At 53.4% G+C, this 17,437-nt stretch overlaps 5 protein-coding genes across 5 annotated transcripts; 3 read left to right on the forward strand and 2 right to left on the reverse strand.

The window, feature by feature from the left end:
- Positions 1-221: 221 nt before the first annotated feature.
- On the reverse strand, positions 222-2,128 carry moxY-1 (FAD-binding monooxygenase moxY; the record flags this gene model as incomplete). Its single annotated transcript, XM_037326219.1, has 2 exons — positions 222-1,763; positions 1,817-2,128. 2 exons carry the CDS (start codon positions 2,126-2,128, stop codon positions 222-224), a joined length of 1,854 nt encoding a protein of 617 aa, XP_037175860.1.
- A 1,216-nt stretch (positions 2,129-3,344) lies between these two features.
- On the forward strand, positions 3,345-5,078 carry SEO1-0 (putative transporter SEO1; the record flags this gene model as incomplete). The annotated part of the gene is made up of 6 exons (XM_037326220.1): positions 3,345-3,478; positions 3,533-3,555; positions 3,610-3,860; positions 3,913-3,946; positions 4,001-4,907; positions 4,961-5,078. 6 exons carry the CDS (start codon positions 3,345-3,347, stop codon positions 5,076-5,078), a joined length of 1,467 nt encoding a protein of 488 aa, XP_037175861.1.
- A 1,084-nt stretch (positions 5,079-6,162) lies between these two features.
- On the forward strand, positions 6,163-7,822 carry dmoA-1 (Dimethyl-sulfide monooxygenase; the record flags this gene model as incomplete). Its single annotated transcript, XM_037326221.1, has 4 exons — positions 6,163-6,291; positions 6,351-6,539; positions 6,591-6,838; positions 6,895-7,822. The coding sequence occupies 4 exons, from the start codon at positions 6,163-6,165 to the stop codon at positions 7,820-7,822; spliced, it is 1,494 nt and encodes a 497-aa protein (XP_037175959.1).
- Positions 7,823-8,837: 1,015 nt separating this feature from the next.
- Positions 8,838-11,395, reverse strand: nit-13 (Molybdenum cofactor sulfurase; the record flags this gene model as incomplete). Its single annotated transcript, XM_037326222.1, has 2 exons — positions 8,838-11,230; positions 11,296-11,395. The coding sequence occupies 2 exons, from the start codon at positions 11,393-11,395 to the stop codon at positions 8,838-8,840; spliced, it is 2,493 nt and encodes an 830-aa protein (XP_037175859.1).
- Positions 11,396-12,053: 658 nt separating this feature from the next.
- hxnS (Nicotinate hydroxylase hnxS) lies at positions 12,054-17,094 on the forward strand (the record flags this gene model as incomplete). Its single annotated transcript, XM_037326223.1, has 10 exons — positions 12,054-12,469; positions 12,569-12,713; positions 12,770-14,204; positions 14,263-15,361; positions 15,411-15,803; positions 15,859-16,293; positions 16,351-16,374; positions 16,433-16,502; positions 16,555-16,705; positions 16,766-17,094. The coding sequence occupies 10 exons, from the start codon at positions 12,054-12,056 to the stop codon at positions 17,092-17,094; spliced, it is 4,497 nt and encodes a 1,498-aa protein (XP_037175857.1).
- Between the last annotated feature and the right edge of the window lie 343 nt (positions 17,095-17,437).

Below are 17,437 nucleotides of genomic sequence, written 5' to 3' on the forward strand. Positions count from 1 at the left end.
GACGAAGTCACATTGGGAGGTGTAATCGAAATATTCTCCCGAGATATTGTCGTTGAGATCGGAATACTGTAGCACGTCCTCCAGGCGACTTACATCTGAGGGACGAGGACTATCGCGATCTTGTAGAACGTGACGTTGACGAAGACAGTGATATTCAAAAACATCAAGAAGCTCATGAGTTCATGTTTATTCATTTCAGAAAACCATTTAATGACTCCCATCTATGGAACAGTATGCCAACTCTCATGCACATCCTTCGGATCAACGACCCCAGCCTTCAAATACGGCGTCACATCAGCATTCTCATCCAGCTCCTTCTTCGTGCACCCCTTCCCAAAGTACCACAAGAACGGGTTCTCCGCATCCCCAAGATACTCATACTCGAAATCTTCCCATCGCGGCTCCCGCTGCACAATCGTCGCCAGTGAAGCCGACCCCGGCCACAGCCCGTGCACCCGCGAGCCCGGCTTGCCGCTGTTGTACCACGAGCTGCAGTTCTCCGAGAGCACCGTCGTCGCGAAGAACGCGTCCGAGTACTCCGTGAACCAGTCCGCCGCCCGCTTCGACACCTGCAGCGACTTGATGCCCTCGCGCGCCGCCTTGCGCAGGATCCGCGCGAAGTACGTGATCTGGTTCTCCACGTTGTGCGGGACCGTCCCGGAGCGCCCCGAGCCGTTCGGCCCGTGGATGAAGAGCAGATTCGGGAACCCCGGGGTGGCAGAGCCGAGGTACGTGTAGGGGAAGCCGTACTTGCCGTCGGACCGCCACAGCTTGGATAGGTCCTCGCCGCGCGCGGTGATGGGGAACGGCGGGACCATGTCGACGTTGGCGCCTGTTGCGCAGAAGATGGCGTCGACCTCGCGGTGCGTGCCGTCCTCCGTCTCGATGCCCGTCTCGGTGAACCGCCGGATGGGGGTCTGGATGTAGTTTGTCTTCTCGGCGGTAATGGCCTCCAGGTATCCCGGGCCCGGTGTCAAGCGGCGGCAGTGCGGGCTGAAGTCGGGGATGAGCGCATCAATGAGCTCAGGCTTCTTAGCCAGCCGGTCGTTCATGAACGTGCGGAACTTCTCGCGCGCCTCCTCGTTGTCGGCGGACCTCTTGAGCCAGCCGGTGAAGTGGCGGAAGTACTTGCTCTCCATGTCCTTGCGGTACGCGAGGTACGCCTCCGGGTCCTCGCGGAACTTGGCGCGCAGGTCTTCGGGGATGGGGATGGGCTCGATGGAGGTCTCGTCGCCGGCGAAGGAGGCCGTGATCCACGTCTTGTTGCGGGCGTAGTGGTCCAGCCGCGAGACGACCTTGTGTAGATTCGACGTCAGCTGGATGCCGCTGGCGCCGTTGCCGATGACGGCGACCTTCTTGTCGCGGGGGTCGAAGCTGAGGTCCCAGTTGGAAGCGTGGCGGAGGACGCCCTTGAAGTCGTGGATGCCGGGGTAGTTTGGGAGTTTCCAGGCGTTGAAGCGGCCGATGGCCGTGAGGATGAAGTCGGCCTCTTCGATCCGGATCGCGTCCGTCTTGAGATCGCGGACGGTGATCTGCCAGACGGCTTGGGAGTCAACCCAGTTGAGACCCTCGACCTGCTGGGAGAGCTGGAGGTACTTGTAGACGTCGTACTTTCTCGACAGGCCCTTCCAGTAGTCGCGGATCTCCGCGCCCTGCGCAAATTGCTCTGTCCATTGGGTGTTTGGGTCGAAGGTTGCTTGGTAGACGTGGGCGGGCACGTCGCAGCGCACGCCGGGATATACGTTCTCGAACCAAGTGCCTCCCTGAGATAAACTGTTAGTCATTCAGAGTTGATAAGAACATCCATTAGACATACCACATCGGCGTTCTTTTCAAATATTGTGAGCTTAACGCCAGGGACCTTAGCAGGCAGCAAGATGCCAGCGAGAACTCCAGAGAGGCCTGCGCCAATGACGGCTACGCGCAGAGACCGTGGCTCGTCGATATATCTGGCGGGAAGCTCAAGCGAAACATCTTCATAGACCGACTTTGGCGGGGTGAGCAGCGCGTCGACTGTCCTGTCGATGAGCGTCTGCTTGGCTGGTGTCTCGGGCACAGCGCCCTTGGTCTTGTCAAAGCCATTGGCCTCATTTGGTGGTGTCGTGTTCTCAGTGTGATAGTCACCCATGATGGCAGTCCAGGCTCCAGAAATTGGCACTGAGATGTGATGCTTAACTTTCACCAAGTCCAAGACAGCTTCACTGAATCGCAGTCCCATTTGAGAAAGCCACCATTTTGACCGACAACCCCTCCGACCCCTCGCCGGCCCGGCCATCGGAATCACGTCAGAGATGCCCTCGAACGCGTTACACACACATGAAGCGGGCTCTCGCGCACCTCCTCGACGGTACAACCCAGCCTCAGCCGTCGTCGTCCTATCACAGCTGAGCCATTGTTATCTCGACGCGGCCAGCTTATTCACCCCAAGAGCGAATGCGCCCAACCCACCGCGGAAGCTTTGCCAATGGATCCTCCAAACCCCGCTGCCGGGAGTGCGGGTATTATTTTCGCGGGTTGCCGCGCTGGAGATGAGGTGCGCGAATGTTGGGGAGCACGCCATATCCCCACTTTCTTGGGGAATAGCTTCGTCTCCCCTATCCCCTGTCAGAACGCCTCCATAGATCGGACCTCCCAAGACACCTCGGGGCCCCGTTTGAAGTGTTCCGTCCGGCGCGTCGGATCCGCATCTTTTTGGAGGTTACAACGAGGGGAAAAAGGGTCTCCAATTCTGCGAGAGGATTTGGGGGTTGGATCTCGGCATGTGTAAGCGGATCTTGGACAGGGATGCGTCGGTTTATTGAAATGCCAGGACGCCTCGCCTCGGGAGCGCAGCCTGTCACAGCTGGTCTGCGTGTCACATCAATGTGCCCTGGGATGGTGCAATGGACTGCCCAAAGACGAGCTTGAAGATTCTCGCCTGCGTGCGGACGACTCCCGCCCCCTCTAGGTCGGAGTTCTGCGCGGCGCTGTTACGCAGTAGCATTTCCCTGGCGTCCCCGTCTCTCGGGTTCTTCTGGCCGTCTTCTGTGTGTTGAATCTGCGCTGCGTCTCCTGCGCCAAGGTCTTGTTTCGCGTCGGCGACGAGTCGGGCCTGATTGCAAGTCTGGTTCCATTGGAACCTGTGGCGTTCGCGCGCACGCAACCCGACGACCAGGGACAGGAAAGAGATTTTGGACATGGGATGCGGTGGTGAGGTGATGGGATGATGGGATGATACTAAAGGCTGGAGGGTCCTGCGAGCTCATGTATGTCTTGGTAGGATTAGGAAGTTCGCAGAACCATTTACCATTCGGGCATTTTGTTTGCTCACTGCCGAGCAAAGTCCCAGTTCATCGACACTCGCCATGGTTGTTCAAGCGCGCCGCAAGTGGTGGCACATCCAGTGGTATGCCGACACCGACACGCCCGAGGAGCGAAAGCTTATTGGCAAACTGGATCTTTTGATCGTGCCTTATGCCGTGCTCAGCTACTGGGTTAAGTGAGTGCACCTGCCTTGGCCTCGATGAATGGTGATGTGCTGACTGCAACACAGGTACATCGATCAGTCAAACTTGAGTATGTTCAATATCTCAAAGCTTTACATTTGATAGCGGAAGCTAACAGTAAAAGACAATGCCTACGTTGCTGGTCTCAAAGAAGATCTTGGGTTCAAGGGCAATGAGCTTGTCCAGCTCCAGACCTTCTACATCATCGGCGCCGTCACAGGACAGATCCCGATCATGTTCTTGCTCACTTATATCCCAATGCACTGGTTGATACCATGTCTTGATATCTGTTGGGGAGTCTTCACGCTTCTTCAGTTCCGTGTTACTGGCTTCGCTGAGCTTGCTGCATACCGCTTCCTCGTGGGATGGTTTGAGGTCAGTTCTACTTGAGCCTGTGACCCATCGCCGACCGTCTAACATGATACAGGCTGCTTTCTTCCCGGCTATGCACTATCTCTTTGGTAAGAACCCCTTCAAAGCAGGTTCATTGCAAGGGGGAAGCTGACTGATGACAGGTTCGTGGTACCGTGGTGACGAGATCGCCCGGCGCGGAGGTATCTTCTACGTCGGCCTCTCCTTGGGTACGCTTACCGCAGGCTTGATCCAGGCTGGCGCATCTGCCCGACTAGACGGTGTGAACGGCCTTGCAGGCTGGCGCTGGATGTACATCATCTGCGCCCTCATCACCATCCCAATCGGCGTGCTGGGCTACTTCGTGATACCCGGCACACCGGAGCAGCCCAACCGTCTGGTGTTGAAGAGAGAAAACATCGAACTAAGCGTCGAGAGACTGAAGCGCGCAGGCCACGCGTCCCACGGGAGGTTCAAGTTTCCAGCTCTTAAGAAGATTATCCTATCGCCGCAATTCTGGGGCATCGTCATTGTCGACGTGCTCTTCTGGAACGCGGGCATCCACACCAGTTCCGGCAGCTTCTTGCTCTGGATCAAGAGTCTTGCGCGGTATTCCGCGGCCAAGGTGAACGAACTTGGTACCATCGCCCCGGCGTTGGGGATATTCTATACCCTCTTTGTCTGCTTCGCTTCCGACCTCGTAATGGGCCCGGCTTGGGCTATCACGATGTCGATCACCTGGAACAGCATCGGCCTGATCATTCTGACAATCTGGGACGTCCCCGAGCCTGCGAAGTGGTTCGCCTTCTCGACCATCTACTCCTCAGTCGCGATGTCGAGCGTTCTTCATGGTTGGGTTAACACGCAGTTGCGCGCATCGCCCGCGGAAAGATCGTTTACACTGGTGCTCATCAACGCCATCTCGCAGTCGTCAACCGCGTGGACCCCACTGCTGGTGTTTCCCACGGTTGAGGCACCGCGCTACCGCAAAGGTTTCGCGTTCACACTCGGTTCCTCTATTTTGCTTATTATTGCGACACATATCCTGCGGGTGTATGTCAAGAGACGAGAGTAAGTAGTTAGCGAAGCGCCAACATCTGAGCATCAACTGACAACTTGAACAGCCCCCAGGTCGAGAATTCTACGGGATTCCCTGACACTCACAGCGACGACGGGGCCACTATAGAGGGTGGAAAGAGACCACCTGTTGCCGTCAGTGGCAGGGATGATCGAAGCGACTAACATGTTTTCCCTGGAAGGAGATGGTGATCCTTGGAGGGGGTGGGGGTTTTGGTTACACGGCATACGCCATTGAGGAATATCATATTGAGGTTTCTGCTAATTCATGGCCAAGAAGATGAGAAGAAGCGCAATTACAGATTTTGTTCCGATGGTAGCCGACGATTTTTGTTATTTCCCTTTCAACAAAAATTTGGCTGGGAGTATGTCGCAGCCATGATTCAGCCGTAATCACTCTTGGTCGAGTCTTTCCTTTTCAATCTTGGTCGGGAAAGACTTTGAGTAAGCAATCTGGTTAAGGCCACCCAAATAAGTGATTGGATTTCCTCGTGTGTTTCTCACAAATATCCAACTTGCAAAGTCCTTGTCACGATGAGTCCACAGTCGGGTGATGCCGAAACCTAGATGTCGGCTGTACCGCCAATAGCGGGGGCCTCCCGTCTTACGCAGCCGGTCGGCTCATCAACCCATCAGACATAAGATGCTCAAGTGAAAATCGTCAATATTACTAAACCTTATTACCTGAGTGTTGATGGCAATTCTCGTGACATTCGACGCAGTCGCGACCCGCTCATCGACAAGTCTCGACCTGCGGTATCCCCGCTACAGCAAGGCAAGCGTCGGGATCCCTCCGGCTTGTTAAATCAGATATCGCATGGCTCGCCAATTTAAACGGGTTTAACGCCCGTCAGGAACTAAAATAGCCGATCGAAGACTGGGCTCTAAACGTAACTGCTTTGAATCCGTTTGGTTTGCGGCCATGGCACCACCCACACCTGCAATCACGCCAGAGCCTCGCCCTGCATCTGGGGCCGTCGCAATTGGAGATTCTTGCAGATAATATCCCGCGCGAGTCCCACGCGGCGGGCGACAACGGCGATGACGAAATGTGGGATTTTGATCCAGTTCCATGCATCGCGCGCCCTCCGGCCAAGGAAGCGACTTCAGGATCATGAACATGAAGAGATGATAAAGGCGCCTTCAAGCCCCGCGGGTTTGGGGACTGGGATGAGACCTGGACAGTTTCGTTGCCGATTGACGAGAGGTTGAACCAATGTCTGAATCACCGGAGAGAAAGCGGGTGAAAATGACTTCAGTCCCGATTCACAGCGCAACCAATGGCGAGAATGGCGTTAAGGGTGAGGGCAAGAAGCAGATTTTGCTGAATGCTTTCGACATGTCCACCATTGGGCACCTGTCACCCGGGCAATGGAAGGTAAGCGCAGCTGATTGACGGTATTCAGGAATTCGATGGACTGACGGGGAGGATCACAGAACCCAGAAGATAAGTCCGCGACGAAGCGCGACCTCAACTATTGGATCGAACTCGCGAAGCTCCTGGAGAGGGGTGGCATCAACTCACTCTTCTTTGCCGACACCTACGGCGGATACGATACGTACGAGGGAAGTCTTGACAACTGCATTCGCCGTGCGGCTCAGTGGCCCATGACGGACCCCACAATCGTAAGTCAACTCCTGGTAGAGTGAAGAAGGGAATTCCTGACCAGATGATAGCCCATTAGTGCCATGGCTGCCGTGACGAAGAACCTTTCATTCGCCATCACCGCATCAACGTCATTCGAGCCGCCATTTCTACTTGCAAAGAGGTTCTCTACCTTGGATCACTTTACTAGAGGTCGCATTGGGTGGAACATTGTGACTTCATGGAAGAAGGCAGCGTTCAAGGCCATTGGTCTAGACAGCCCGATCCCTCACGACGAGCGATACGCACAGGCGGATGAGTACTTGCGCGTTCTGTACAAGTATGTTTCTTCAGCGACATTTTGACGATGGCCCCCAACTAATTTGAGAACTTCAGGCTGTGGGAGGGTTCATGGGCAGACGATGCCATCTCGCCAGACCCCGAGAACGACAGCTACGCCGACCCCGATAAGATCCGCACGATTCACCACCACGGAAAGTTTTTCGAACTTGATACTCGTCACATTGTCGATCCCTCGCCGCAAAGAACCCCATTTCTCTTCCAGGCAGGCACGTCAGCAGCAGGCTCAGAGTTTGCGGCAACACATGCCGAAGGTATCTTCGTATCCTCCCACTCGCCCAAGCTTCTGAGGCCCAAGGTCAAGGAGATCAGAGACAGGGCGGCAGCACTCGGTCGAGATCCTCAATCCGTCAAGTTCTTCGCCACCTTCACCCCAATCGTCGGCCGTACCGACGAGGAAGCCAAGGCTAAGCACGAAGAGCTCAAGAAGTACGCATCGGTCGTTGGAGGTCTTGTCCTGGTCAGCGGCTGGACGGGCATCGACCTATCCAAGATCCCAGTCGACCAGGAGGTCACTGCGGCCGACTCATTGGAGGCGCACAAGGTGCGGAGTATCCTGGACGCGTTCACGACCACAAGCGAGCACGTCCCGAAGTGGACGCCCCGCGTGATTGCCGAGCGGGCGGCTATCGGTGGCCTCGGCCCGGTGTCGGTCGGAAGCCCGGAGAAGGTGGCAGACGAGATGGAGCACTGGATCCGCGAGGGTGACTTGGATGGGTTCAACATTGGATACGTCACTACGCCCGGCTCTTTTGAGGATGTTGTTGATCTTCTCATTCCCGAACTGCGACGTCGCGGTCTGTACCCCGAGCCGCCGGCGGAGGATGTGCAGCTTACTGCGAGAGAGAAGGTTTATGGGCAGGGCCAGAAGGGGCTGCGGAGCGACCACCCCGGATCGTCGTACAAGTATGATGTATATAAGGAGGAGAATGGGGGATCTGAGGGGTCGGCAGGTAGCTCTTGAGCTAAGTCTTTCGCCACAACAATCTCATCAGCATCCCACGCTCAAAATGGTGACACCGAGCTTCCATGCCTATGTTCAAAGCGGTCTCATTGACAATTTGAAGCTCGAGGGCGCTACTTCCTAAGAGCCGGCCGGGCGAAGCAGCAACTTCATAATCACTCGATGAAAATAAAGTAATTGCGACTAGTAATCATATGCTATACTGTGAGCAACTCTTCATTGACACTTGCATCAGCCGTCAAAAGCAGCTTCAAAATTGAAGCTATCGCCAAATTTCACTCTGAGGGTGGGGCACAGAAGTGGGTGCTGGAAGCTAGATGCCCCCCACTCTTGAAATCGATATCATTACTCAACCAGATCCAGGGGTATCGGGAAGAAAGTTCCGCCAGCCTAAGCCGGAGATATCAATAATCAGGGGGCGAAACGCTCGGCTCCTTCAAGAGGTTTGCCCTGCATGAACGAGAAGGCAACCTCAATGTTCTATGACAAGCTGTTTTCGACGTCCAGTCCGAGATCTTTGATCGTCGTTCTCTGTGGCGTCATATGCACTATTCCTCTTTTCTTGGATAGGACACTAACGTATAAAGGAGTTTGGTGTGTCGTTGAGGTCTACAGGCCGTGGTGCATGCATGCTTCGCTAAGCAAGTGTTGTCATCCATGCCCGTAGAAGTAGATGCCTGCAGCGTCACATGCACAGCACTTCCCCGCGATTGAAGAGTCAATGACTAGAACAGTTACCTGCATCTGAAGAATCTCTTATAATTGAGGCTAGGGTGTGATCATCCCAAGGCGAGATACCTCAGACCTCATCAACCGGTGTTTGCTCCCACTCTTATCCCCCCACTCTTGAACCCACCCCAGAAGCCTGAGTCTTGGTAGCCACGAAAATGCTGGTGTTGCACTATCAGCCTCTATCTTTGACTCTTATCAGTTTCAAGATATCCAGACAATCACATCCGGATGCAGGTATCGATCGTGGGGTTTCCCAACGACCCCAAATGGCACCAACGCTCTCTCAAGCTGACTCCGGCAAATTCGGAGACTTGGCCGGGTTACCCAGAACAGATTGTCCCACGCTGACTACGTGGTCTTCCTCCGACGAATCGTCAGTGGTTACATGCCGGTCCATGGTCATGTGAACTCCGAACCAGACCTTGCCATCGAATCGCCTTGTCTTCGAAAGTGACACAAAAGGTTCGGCGCCCTTGACCCCTGTCTCAGGATCAATGCAGACCATATGACATCTCTGGCAAGGACCGAGAACTCTGAAGCTCAACGCACCTATACGAATGTCCGACCAGTCATCTTCGGAGTATGCGGACGCTTCCGGTGAAGATGCAATGACAATGTTAGCGCGAAACACATCCGGCAATACATCTCGGCCACCGCTGGCTCGAATCGCAGCATTCAGAGCTTCCACGCTGGATGTGGTGACTGCCAGAATCGGGCTTTCGTTGGAAAGAAGAATATGGTGACCTTTTGTATCATGCCGAGTCGTCCCCAGCGTCGTGCATGTGGGGGCCGAGGAGCCCTTCTGATTCCACGGGCTTTGAGGGCACACTCCCGGGAGCCGACGGACTTTCCCTAGCCTCATAGCTTCTTTGTGAATCTTGGGCGAGCAACGAGCGAGGTCGCAAGGTACACCAAGTGCCTTGGAGAAGAACTCGCTGATATGATGAGAGATGTATCTTTCCACGTTAACAGTCTCACCACATACTCTGGAGACCGTCCATTCAAGAAGGCCTCGTGAATCACTCACGTCTGAGTCCTCCTTCAGGGGGATTGAGACAGAGTCTGGTGTGCCGGGAGGTGTGAAGCCCAAGTAAACAACGCTCAAAGTCCCATTTCTGAGATCAATACTTGGCTGTAGTAAAGCCATGCGAGGGTACCTCTTCTGGCTTAAAGCTCGGCCGGTGCCGCGATGCACGAGGCACCATTCTCTATCCCACATGAGTCCTTCAGGCCGCACTTTCCAGGCTGTGTGTTTCGGGATATGAAAGCCTTTGCAGCTCTTGATTGGGTACACAATTATGTCTTGTATGGTGCCAGTAGTGACGTCTTGGCCATACTGAATACCGTCTTGTTTTGCCGTAATATCACCCCTCGTTACGTAAAACTCATGAACGAAATTGATGAATCTGTCGACATCTGACTCCGTGCTCATCGCCCCAAGACTGGCTCGAATGACTCCCGTTGGCTGGCCATTGATGAGATCGTTGTCGTCTCCGCATCTAAAACCGTCCGCGTAGTTCTTCTTTACTTGGAAGGATGACAGTCCAAGTATTGCAGACGATCCTCCGGGGTTGCAAACAATGCCTGTTCGGAGATGCAGGTTCTGCAGGCTCGCCAGTTTCTGAAAGTCGGCAAGAGAAATCCAGGAACCGTACTCGTTCTTGAGATTGAACGCTACTATTGGCCCACATGCGACATCATTGTGATGCTCCGGCTCGGTTGAATAAACTGCACACGCAGGCGTCCCGTTACCATGTCGAAGTGCTTGCAGGCGGCGCTTCAGTCTCTTGGACAGGTAAGAAGCATGTGTCGATATATCGTTCATAGTGCCGAACAGTCGGAAATGTGTATCCATAGAAGTGTTTAGAGCGAGTATGTTGTGTATAGGGAGAGTGCCGTCCTCGAGGAGTTGATGAATACTCCCTGTCTTCCGAGCGTGCCAAGCTTCCGGTCCACTGATAACTGAGTCCACCGTACCTCCACCGAAATACCTTCGTTTCACCAAAACGTCTGCACACTCTCGCTTGACGACCAAAGCCCCCACGTCCGGAAAGCCGAATATCTTGTAGAAGCTTAAGACCGTAAAGTCTGGTGCAGAATGATGATCGGAAAGGTTGAGCACAGAAGTTGAAACATAAGAAGCCGCATCCAGCAACGTAACAATTCGTTTCTCTTCTTTTGATGTTCGTGCCAGATTGCACCAGCTCAGGGGCAAACGTCGACCGTCGAGATTTGATTGGGCTGGATATGCGAGAAGCGTTGGCCTATCAGCGCGAACTTGACAGTCGCGGGACTGTTTATCCAGCCAATTGATCATTCCCTCGCTGTCAACACACATGCTGTTTTTGGCTTCTTGTCTCACGCCAACCAGACTGGTGTGACTCCATTGGTGGTAAATGTAGTCGAATCCTTCTGGTGTGCCTCGTAGCGCTTCGGCCACGAGCTTGATGCCAGCCGTCGCATTGGCAACGAAGACTACATCGAACCTGGCTGGGTCTGCGTTGAACATCTGAAGCACGCGCATGCGAATGTCCTCTATTCGTGAAGTGGACAGCTGAGATGACGTGGATGTTGAATGAGGGTTGCCAAACAGGGTGGTTGACATTTCATTCCCGAATGAAGTCATCAGAGATTTCGCCGGTAGAGTCATACCCGCATGATCGAGGTAGACCTGATCTATGATCATATGTCAGCGGGTTTGCCTTCAAAACGCCGGGACTCTTGTACTCATCTTGCTTTACCTTTGAGCATAGGATACTCATATTCGCGAATAGCCTCAATTCGCGCATCGTAGGTTGAATGGATTGGTGAAATACCAGTATTTGCTGGATCGGATACCATACTTTTTGTCCTCCGGTCAATAAATAACCCCGGTGATTGCGCGAAATCAAACCTAGTTGATATGTGTGTTTTTGCGGTGACTAGATCTTTTCAACTAAACAAGCCCGGCCGCGTTCGGACGCTCGACTGCACGATTCTCTCCAAGGGTCGTCCGTCGGTCTGTACCCCGGAAGAGCTGTGTACGTCGAGATACTGTTCCTGGGATACGAGGGGCTAAATCCAGTGTTACTATTAGTCAAGCCTTCGCTTGCCATATCTAGATGAGTTCGTCGCCTAGAGTGGGGGAGTTCCAGATCTTGACCCCCTTGTAAGTGCGCCCCCTCCTCGTATGCCCCCACTCTTCACCTTGTGCCCCTCCAGACCAAGCTGTGGACTAGTCTCGATGCCGTTTTCGAGAGACTTGCATCGGGAACGGCTTCACAAAATTTAGCGTAAGTGGATATCTGGGGTGCTTCCGATAAGCCGTGTCGGTTACACTGGTGCTTATGCTGGAAATGTCAGCCACGGGAGTCGGTAGCCCGATGCCGTATGCCCCTCTTCTTGAGACGGCTGTTATCTTTGATAATGGTACGCATATTCCTGGAATTTGTCTCCTAATTGTAAACCGATTTGCACTTGGCCTTTCTGCGACGTGAGACCATTCACAATCATACCTAACATGGACCGTCTACCTTCGCCGCCTCCATCGGACTCCGATAGCGAAGATTGGCACACCAACAGAACCGAGACCCTTTCATCCCTTATCAAATCCACGTACCAGACGTCAGTCTTGAAGTTCTTTGTCAATGGACGGCCGGTCACTGTGAAGAATCCCAACCCCGACTGGGTTCTCCTTGACTGGATCCGAGCTCAAGATGGTCTCAAGGGCACCAAACTGGGATGTGGTGAGGGTGGATGCGGCGCCTGTACCGTCGTGCTACAAGTTGCGGAGGGAGACAGAGCAATCAAGCATCTTGCTGTCAACGCCTGCCTGTATCCGCTGATTGGTGTCGATGGAAAAAGTCTAATAACAATTGAGGGGCTTGGTAATGTCAACCACCCTCATCCATTGCAAGAAAGGATCGCAAAAATGCAGTACGTCAGTTCGTTCCTTTTACCTGGCAATTCAGAGCAGCTGCCGCTCCGAGCATAGACGGAGGATCGTTAATCAGGGTTAAGAGCTGACGATTGCAGCGGCACACAATGTGGATTCTGCACACCGGGAATCGTCATGAGTCTATACGCATTGGTCAGAAACTCCTACCGGAATGGGAAGTTCCACCTCACCAATTCCGACGTCGAACTTCAAGGCCATCTCGACGGTAATCTCTGTAGATGTGTGAGTGTTCCTTTGACAGCATATGGCCACCCAACAGGTCGTTGATACTAGGGCAGACCGGGTATAAACCCATCTTCGAAGCCGCACGTACCTTTGTCACAGAGGATCTCAATGGCGTCCTGGCAAAGGCCGACGAGGATGAAGAAAATCTTGAACCAAGCCCGCCCTTATCAGAAGATGATGAAGATGGGTTTCCCAGTTCCGTGAATAAGCCTGGATCGTGCGGTCGGCCAGGTGGATGTTGTCGAGACAACCCAAAGCCCGCAGACATAAATGACGTGGTTGCACAGCCGGAGCCTAGCCCTCCTACATCTGAAGATGATGAGGATATTAAGACTTTGCTGAACTCCGACAAGGCCGGTCCATGTGGAAGAAAGGGAGGATGCTGTCGAGATGGACCGAAGGAGAAAGCCAGTTCCTGTCTCCCAGTCGAGCAGGAACCCTCTCCAAACATGATGGACACTCCCATATCCGCCCCCAGACCAAAGGAAGAGCCTATCACCTCCAATCAGCCCGACGAAATGGTCACCAAGCAGATTCTGGTTCCATATGACCCGACAACCGAGCCGATATTCCCACCGACGCTCTGGAAATACCAACCACGACCTATCTGCTATGGCGATAACCGAAGACTTTGGTTCAAACCCACAAATCTGGAGCAGCTACTACAAGTCAAGGCCGCCTACCCAGCAGCGAAAATTGTGGGAGGTGCGAGTGAAACACAGATCGAGGTTCGCTTCAAGAAGTTGGCATACCAGGTCAACGTCTTTGCAGCAGACATCGCAGAGCTCAATACCTTCCGGGAGCCTTTGCCCCAGACACAAGCCGAGCTCAGCGCACTGAATGAGATCTTCATTCCTGGCAATTTCACTCTGAGCAAAGTCGAAGAACTGTGCAGCGACCTTTATGGAAAGCTTGGACCCCGGGCCTTCGCCTTTGAGGCACTGCGGAAGCAGCTGCGCTACTTTGCTGGCCGTCAGATCCGCAATGTTGCGAGTCTTGCTGGCAGCTTGGCCACAGCCAGCCCCATCTCGGACTCAGCGCCTGTGCTCCTGGCAGCGGGAGCTAAGGTCGTTGTGACGTCGCATGCAAAGGGAACATTTGACATCCCCCTATCGTCCTGGTTCATCCGCTACCGCACTACTGCCCTGCCAGAAGATGGTGTCATAACTCAGATTGTTGTACCACTTCCACCTGTGGGTGCTCGTGAGGTAACCAAAGCGTACAAACAGGCCAAGAGAAAGGATGACGACATTGCCATTGTTACGGCAGGCCTGAGAGTCCGACTTGATGAAGACGGTTTCGTCGAAGATTGTGCGTTTGCGTTCGGCGGGATGGCGCCTACCACTGTGATGGCGGAGAAGGCACAGGAAGCAGTTCGCGGAAAGCGCTGGGGTGAGGCTGCAACTCTAGAGATAGCTACAGATGCACTTTTGGAACAGTTCGACCTTGCGTACGGTGTACCCGGTGGGATGGCACAATACCGCAGAGGTGGGTATTTTCATGTTTGTTCCCCAAAAGTAGTAGACCAAGCTGACAAGTGGCATAGTATTGACAATCTCCATGTTCTTCCGATTCTGGCATGAGGTCGTTCACGAACTGGGTCTGGCCAAAGTCAGCGCTGATCTCATCCAAGAGATCCATCGCGATATTTCGTCCGGCTACCGAGACAACTTCACTGCTTCCATGAAGAACAGAGGAACCCAGACTGTGGGGAGGCCGATTCCTCATCTGTCTGCATTAAAGCATTGCACAGGCGAAGCCGAGTACCTTGATGATATGCCTCGGCAGCATAACGAGTTATTTGGTGCTTTGATTCTCGCTAAGAGAGCACATGCTGAATTGCTCAGTGTTGACTACACTGAGGCTTTGGGGATGCCTGGTGTTGTCGGGTACATCGACAAGAATAGTCCAGCCAAAGGAACAAATATCTGGGGTGCCGTGGTGCATGACGAAGAGCTCTTCGCCGAAGACACCATCCGCTACTACGGACAGGTCATTGCGTTGATTTATGCAGAGACAGCTCTCCAGGCCAGGGCGGCTGCGGACCGCGTTGAAGTTGTCTACAAAGATCTCCCAGCCATTATCACTATCGACGAAGCGATCAATGCAGAAAGCTTTTTCAAGCATGGAAAGCAACTACGAAAGGGCGATGCTGTCGAAGGCTCTCTCGCGGAGGCCTGGAGCAACTGCGACCACATCATCGAAGGTACCACCAAAATGGGTGGCCAAGAACACTTCTACCTCGAGACCAACGCAGCACTTGCTATCCCGCACATTGAGGACGGCTCCATGGAGGTATACTGTTCGACTCAAAATCTCATGGAGAATCAAGTCTTCGTCGCTCAGGTGTTGGGGCTCCCAATGAGTCGTGTAAATATGAGAGTTCGTCGCATGGGTGGAGCTTATGGCGGAAAGGAGTCCAGGAGCACCCCAATTGCAATGTACATCGCCCTCGCAGCTCGAAGCGCAAATCGGCCGGTGCGTATGATGCTCAATCGCGACGAAGACATGGCCATCACCGGCCAGCGACACCCTTTCCAATCACGTTGGAAAGTAGGCGTAAGCTCCCACGGCAAGATTCAGGTTCTCGACATGGATGTATACAATAACGGAGGAGCATCACTTGACATGAGTGGCGCAGTTATGTGAGTAGATTTTGTTCATGCATATCGCCCACTGACTAAACACTACTAGGGATCGTGCTTGCACCCACATCGACAATTGCTATTACATCCCACATGCTTGGATCCGAGGCTGGGTTTGCAAGACCAACACAGTCAGCAACACAGCCTTCCGCGGCTTTGGAGGTCCCCAGGGCATGTACATTTGCGAAAGCATGATGTACAAAATATCAGAGGCTCTTCACATTGATGTTGACGATCTCCGCCGCCGTAACCTTTACGAGATCGGCCAGCGAACCCCATTCTTGCAAGAGATCACCGACGACTTCCACGTACCGACCATGTTGGACCAACTCACCGTCAACTCTGACTACGAGAAACGCAAGGCTGCAATTAGGGAGTTCAACTCTAAGCACCGATTCAAGAAACGGGGCATTTCGAAGATCCCAACCAAGTTTGGCCTCAGGTGAGTTTTCACTAATTCTGACTGATGGACCCAAGTACTGACTGACTCATCTTAGTTTTGCCACGGCTGTTCATCTGAATCAAGCGGGAGCATACGTCAAGATCTATGAAGATGGCTCGGTGCTTTTGCATCATGGTGGAACCGAGATGGGCCAGGGCCTTTACACGAAAATGGCCCAAGTTGCTGCCGAGGAGCTGGGCGTCAGTGTCGATGAGGTCTTTAACAAAGACTCCCAGACTGATCAGGTTGCGAACGCTTCTCCGACCGCCGCATCCTCCGGGAGTGACCTCAACGGTCAAGCTGTGAAAAACGCTTGCGATCAACTCAGAGAACGTCTCGCACCATACCGAGAGAAATATGGGGCTGATGCACCCATGTCGAAGATTGCACATGCTGCGTACACGGACAGAGTCAATTTGGCTGCAAACGGCTTTTGGAAGATGCCACGAATCGGATACGAATGGGGTAATTGGAAAGATCCTTTGCCTATGTAAGTCTTCGCTCCTCTGATCGTGACAGGTAATCTTTGCTGATGCCCAAGGTGCAGGTACTACTATTGGACTCAGGGCGTGTAAGTTTCAATAGTGTCCACTGAGGTCTTAGGTGTATGCTGACTAGCATTGTCTTAGTGCGATCAGTGAGGTTGAACTGGACACTTTGACAGGAGACTCGACGGTTCTTCGAACGGACATCATGATGGTAAGTGGCCCAGCTTTCCAATCACCGATGATTATATGCTGAATTAGCACAGGACGTTGGTCGCTCCATTAACCCAGCAATCGACTATGGTCAGATAGAGGGCGCTTTTGTTCAAGGCCAAGGCCTGTTCACCATGGAGGAGTCCTTGTGGACCAAGTCGGGAGAGCTCTTTACCAAAGGCCCCGGCACGTACAAAATTCCAGGTGAGCAACACTCTGTTCCTTTTCTCTACGTATCTGGCCATCTCGCTGACAATGTTCCAGGATTCTCCGATATTCCTCAACAGTTCAATGTCTCGACATTGCAACACGATTCGGAAGGAAATCTAATTAGCTGGAGCAAACTGCGTTCTATCCAGAGCAGTAAGGGAACGGGAGAGCCGCCGCTGTTCTTGGGATGCACGGTTTTCTTTGCGCTGAGAGAAGCTGTCAAGGCAGCTCGAGAGATGAACCACGTTAGGGAACCACTTGTGCTGAACTCACCAGCCACAGCCGAAAAGTTGCGTTTAGCGGTGGGAGATCCGCTGGTTCGGAGGGCTGCGGTCAAGGTGAAGGAAGGCAAGAAAGAATGGTTCACCAGGATCGAGTCATAGTTTCATACCTCAATTCATCATAGGCACTCAAGAGAAATATGGCCATCGTCCCAAGTCCCCATGGCGGATGCAGGTTGTTGAGCCAATCACCACGCCCGAGTACGCATGAACCGAAGTTGGGCGAATACATCGGTAAACGGATTCAACGGTTCTGAGACATGCATATGCGCCATGAACTGAAAAGGATTCATTCAGACGGCGAGCCTATGGACGATCACCATAGCCGAGGATCTGTGGAGGGGCGTGGAGAGGCGATGCTCCTCGCCTTGGCAGTCGGTCCGGTCTCCAGAACGTCTTCAGCTGCGGGGTAATTAGGTTGCCCGCTGAGTACCCGAAGTTTCAC

Source organism: Colletotrichum aenigma (genome assembly GCF_013390185.1).
Source record: "Colletotrichum aenigma strain Cg56 chromosome Unknown KSG_Cg56_contig07, whole genome shotgun sequence".
In the NCBI taxonomy this organism is placed as follows: Eukaryota; Fungi; Ascomycota; class Sordariomycetes; order Glomerellales; family Glomerellaceae; genus Colletotrichum; species Colletotrichum aenigma.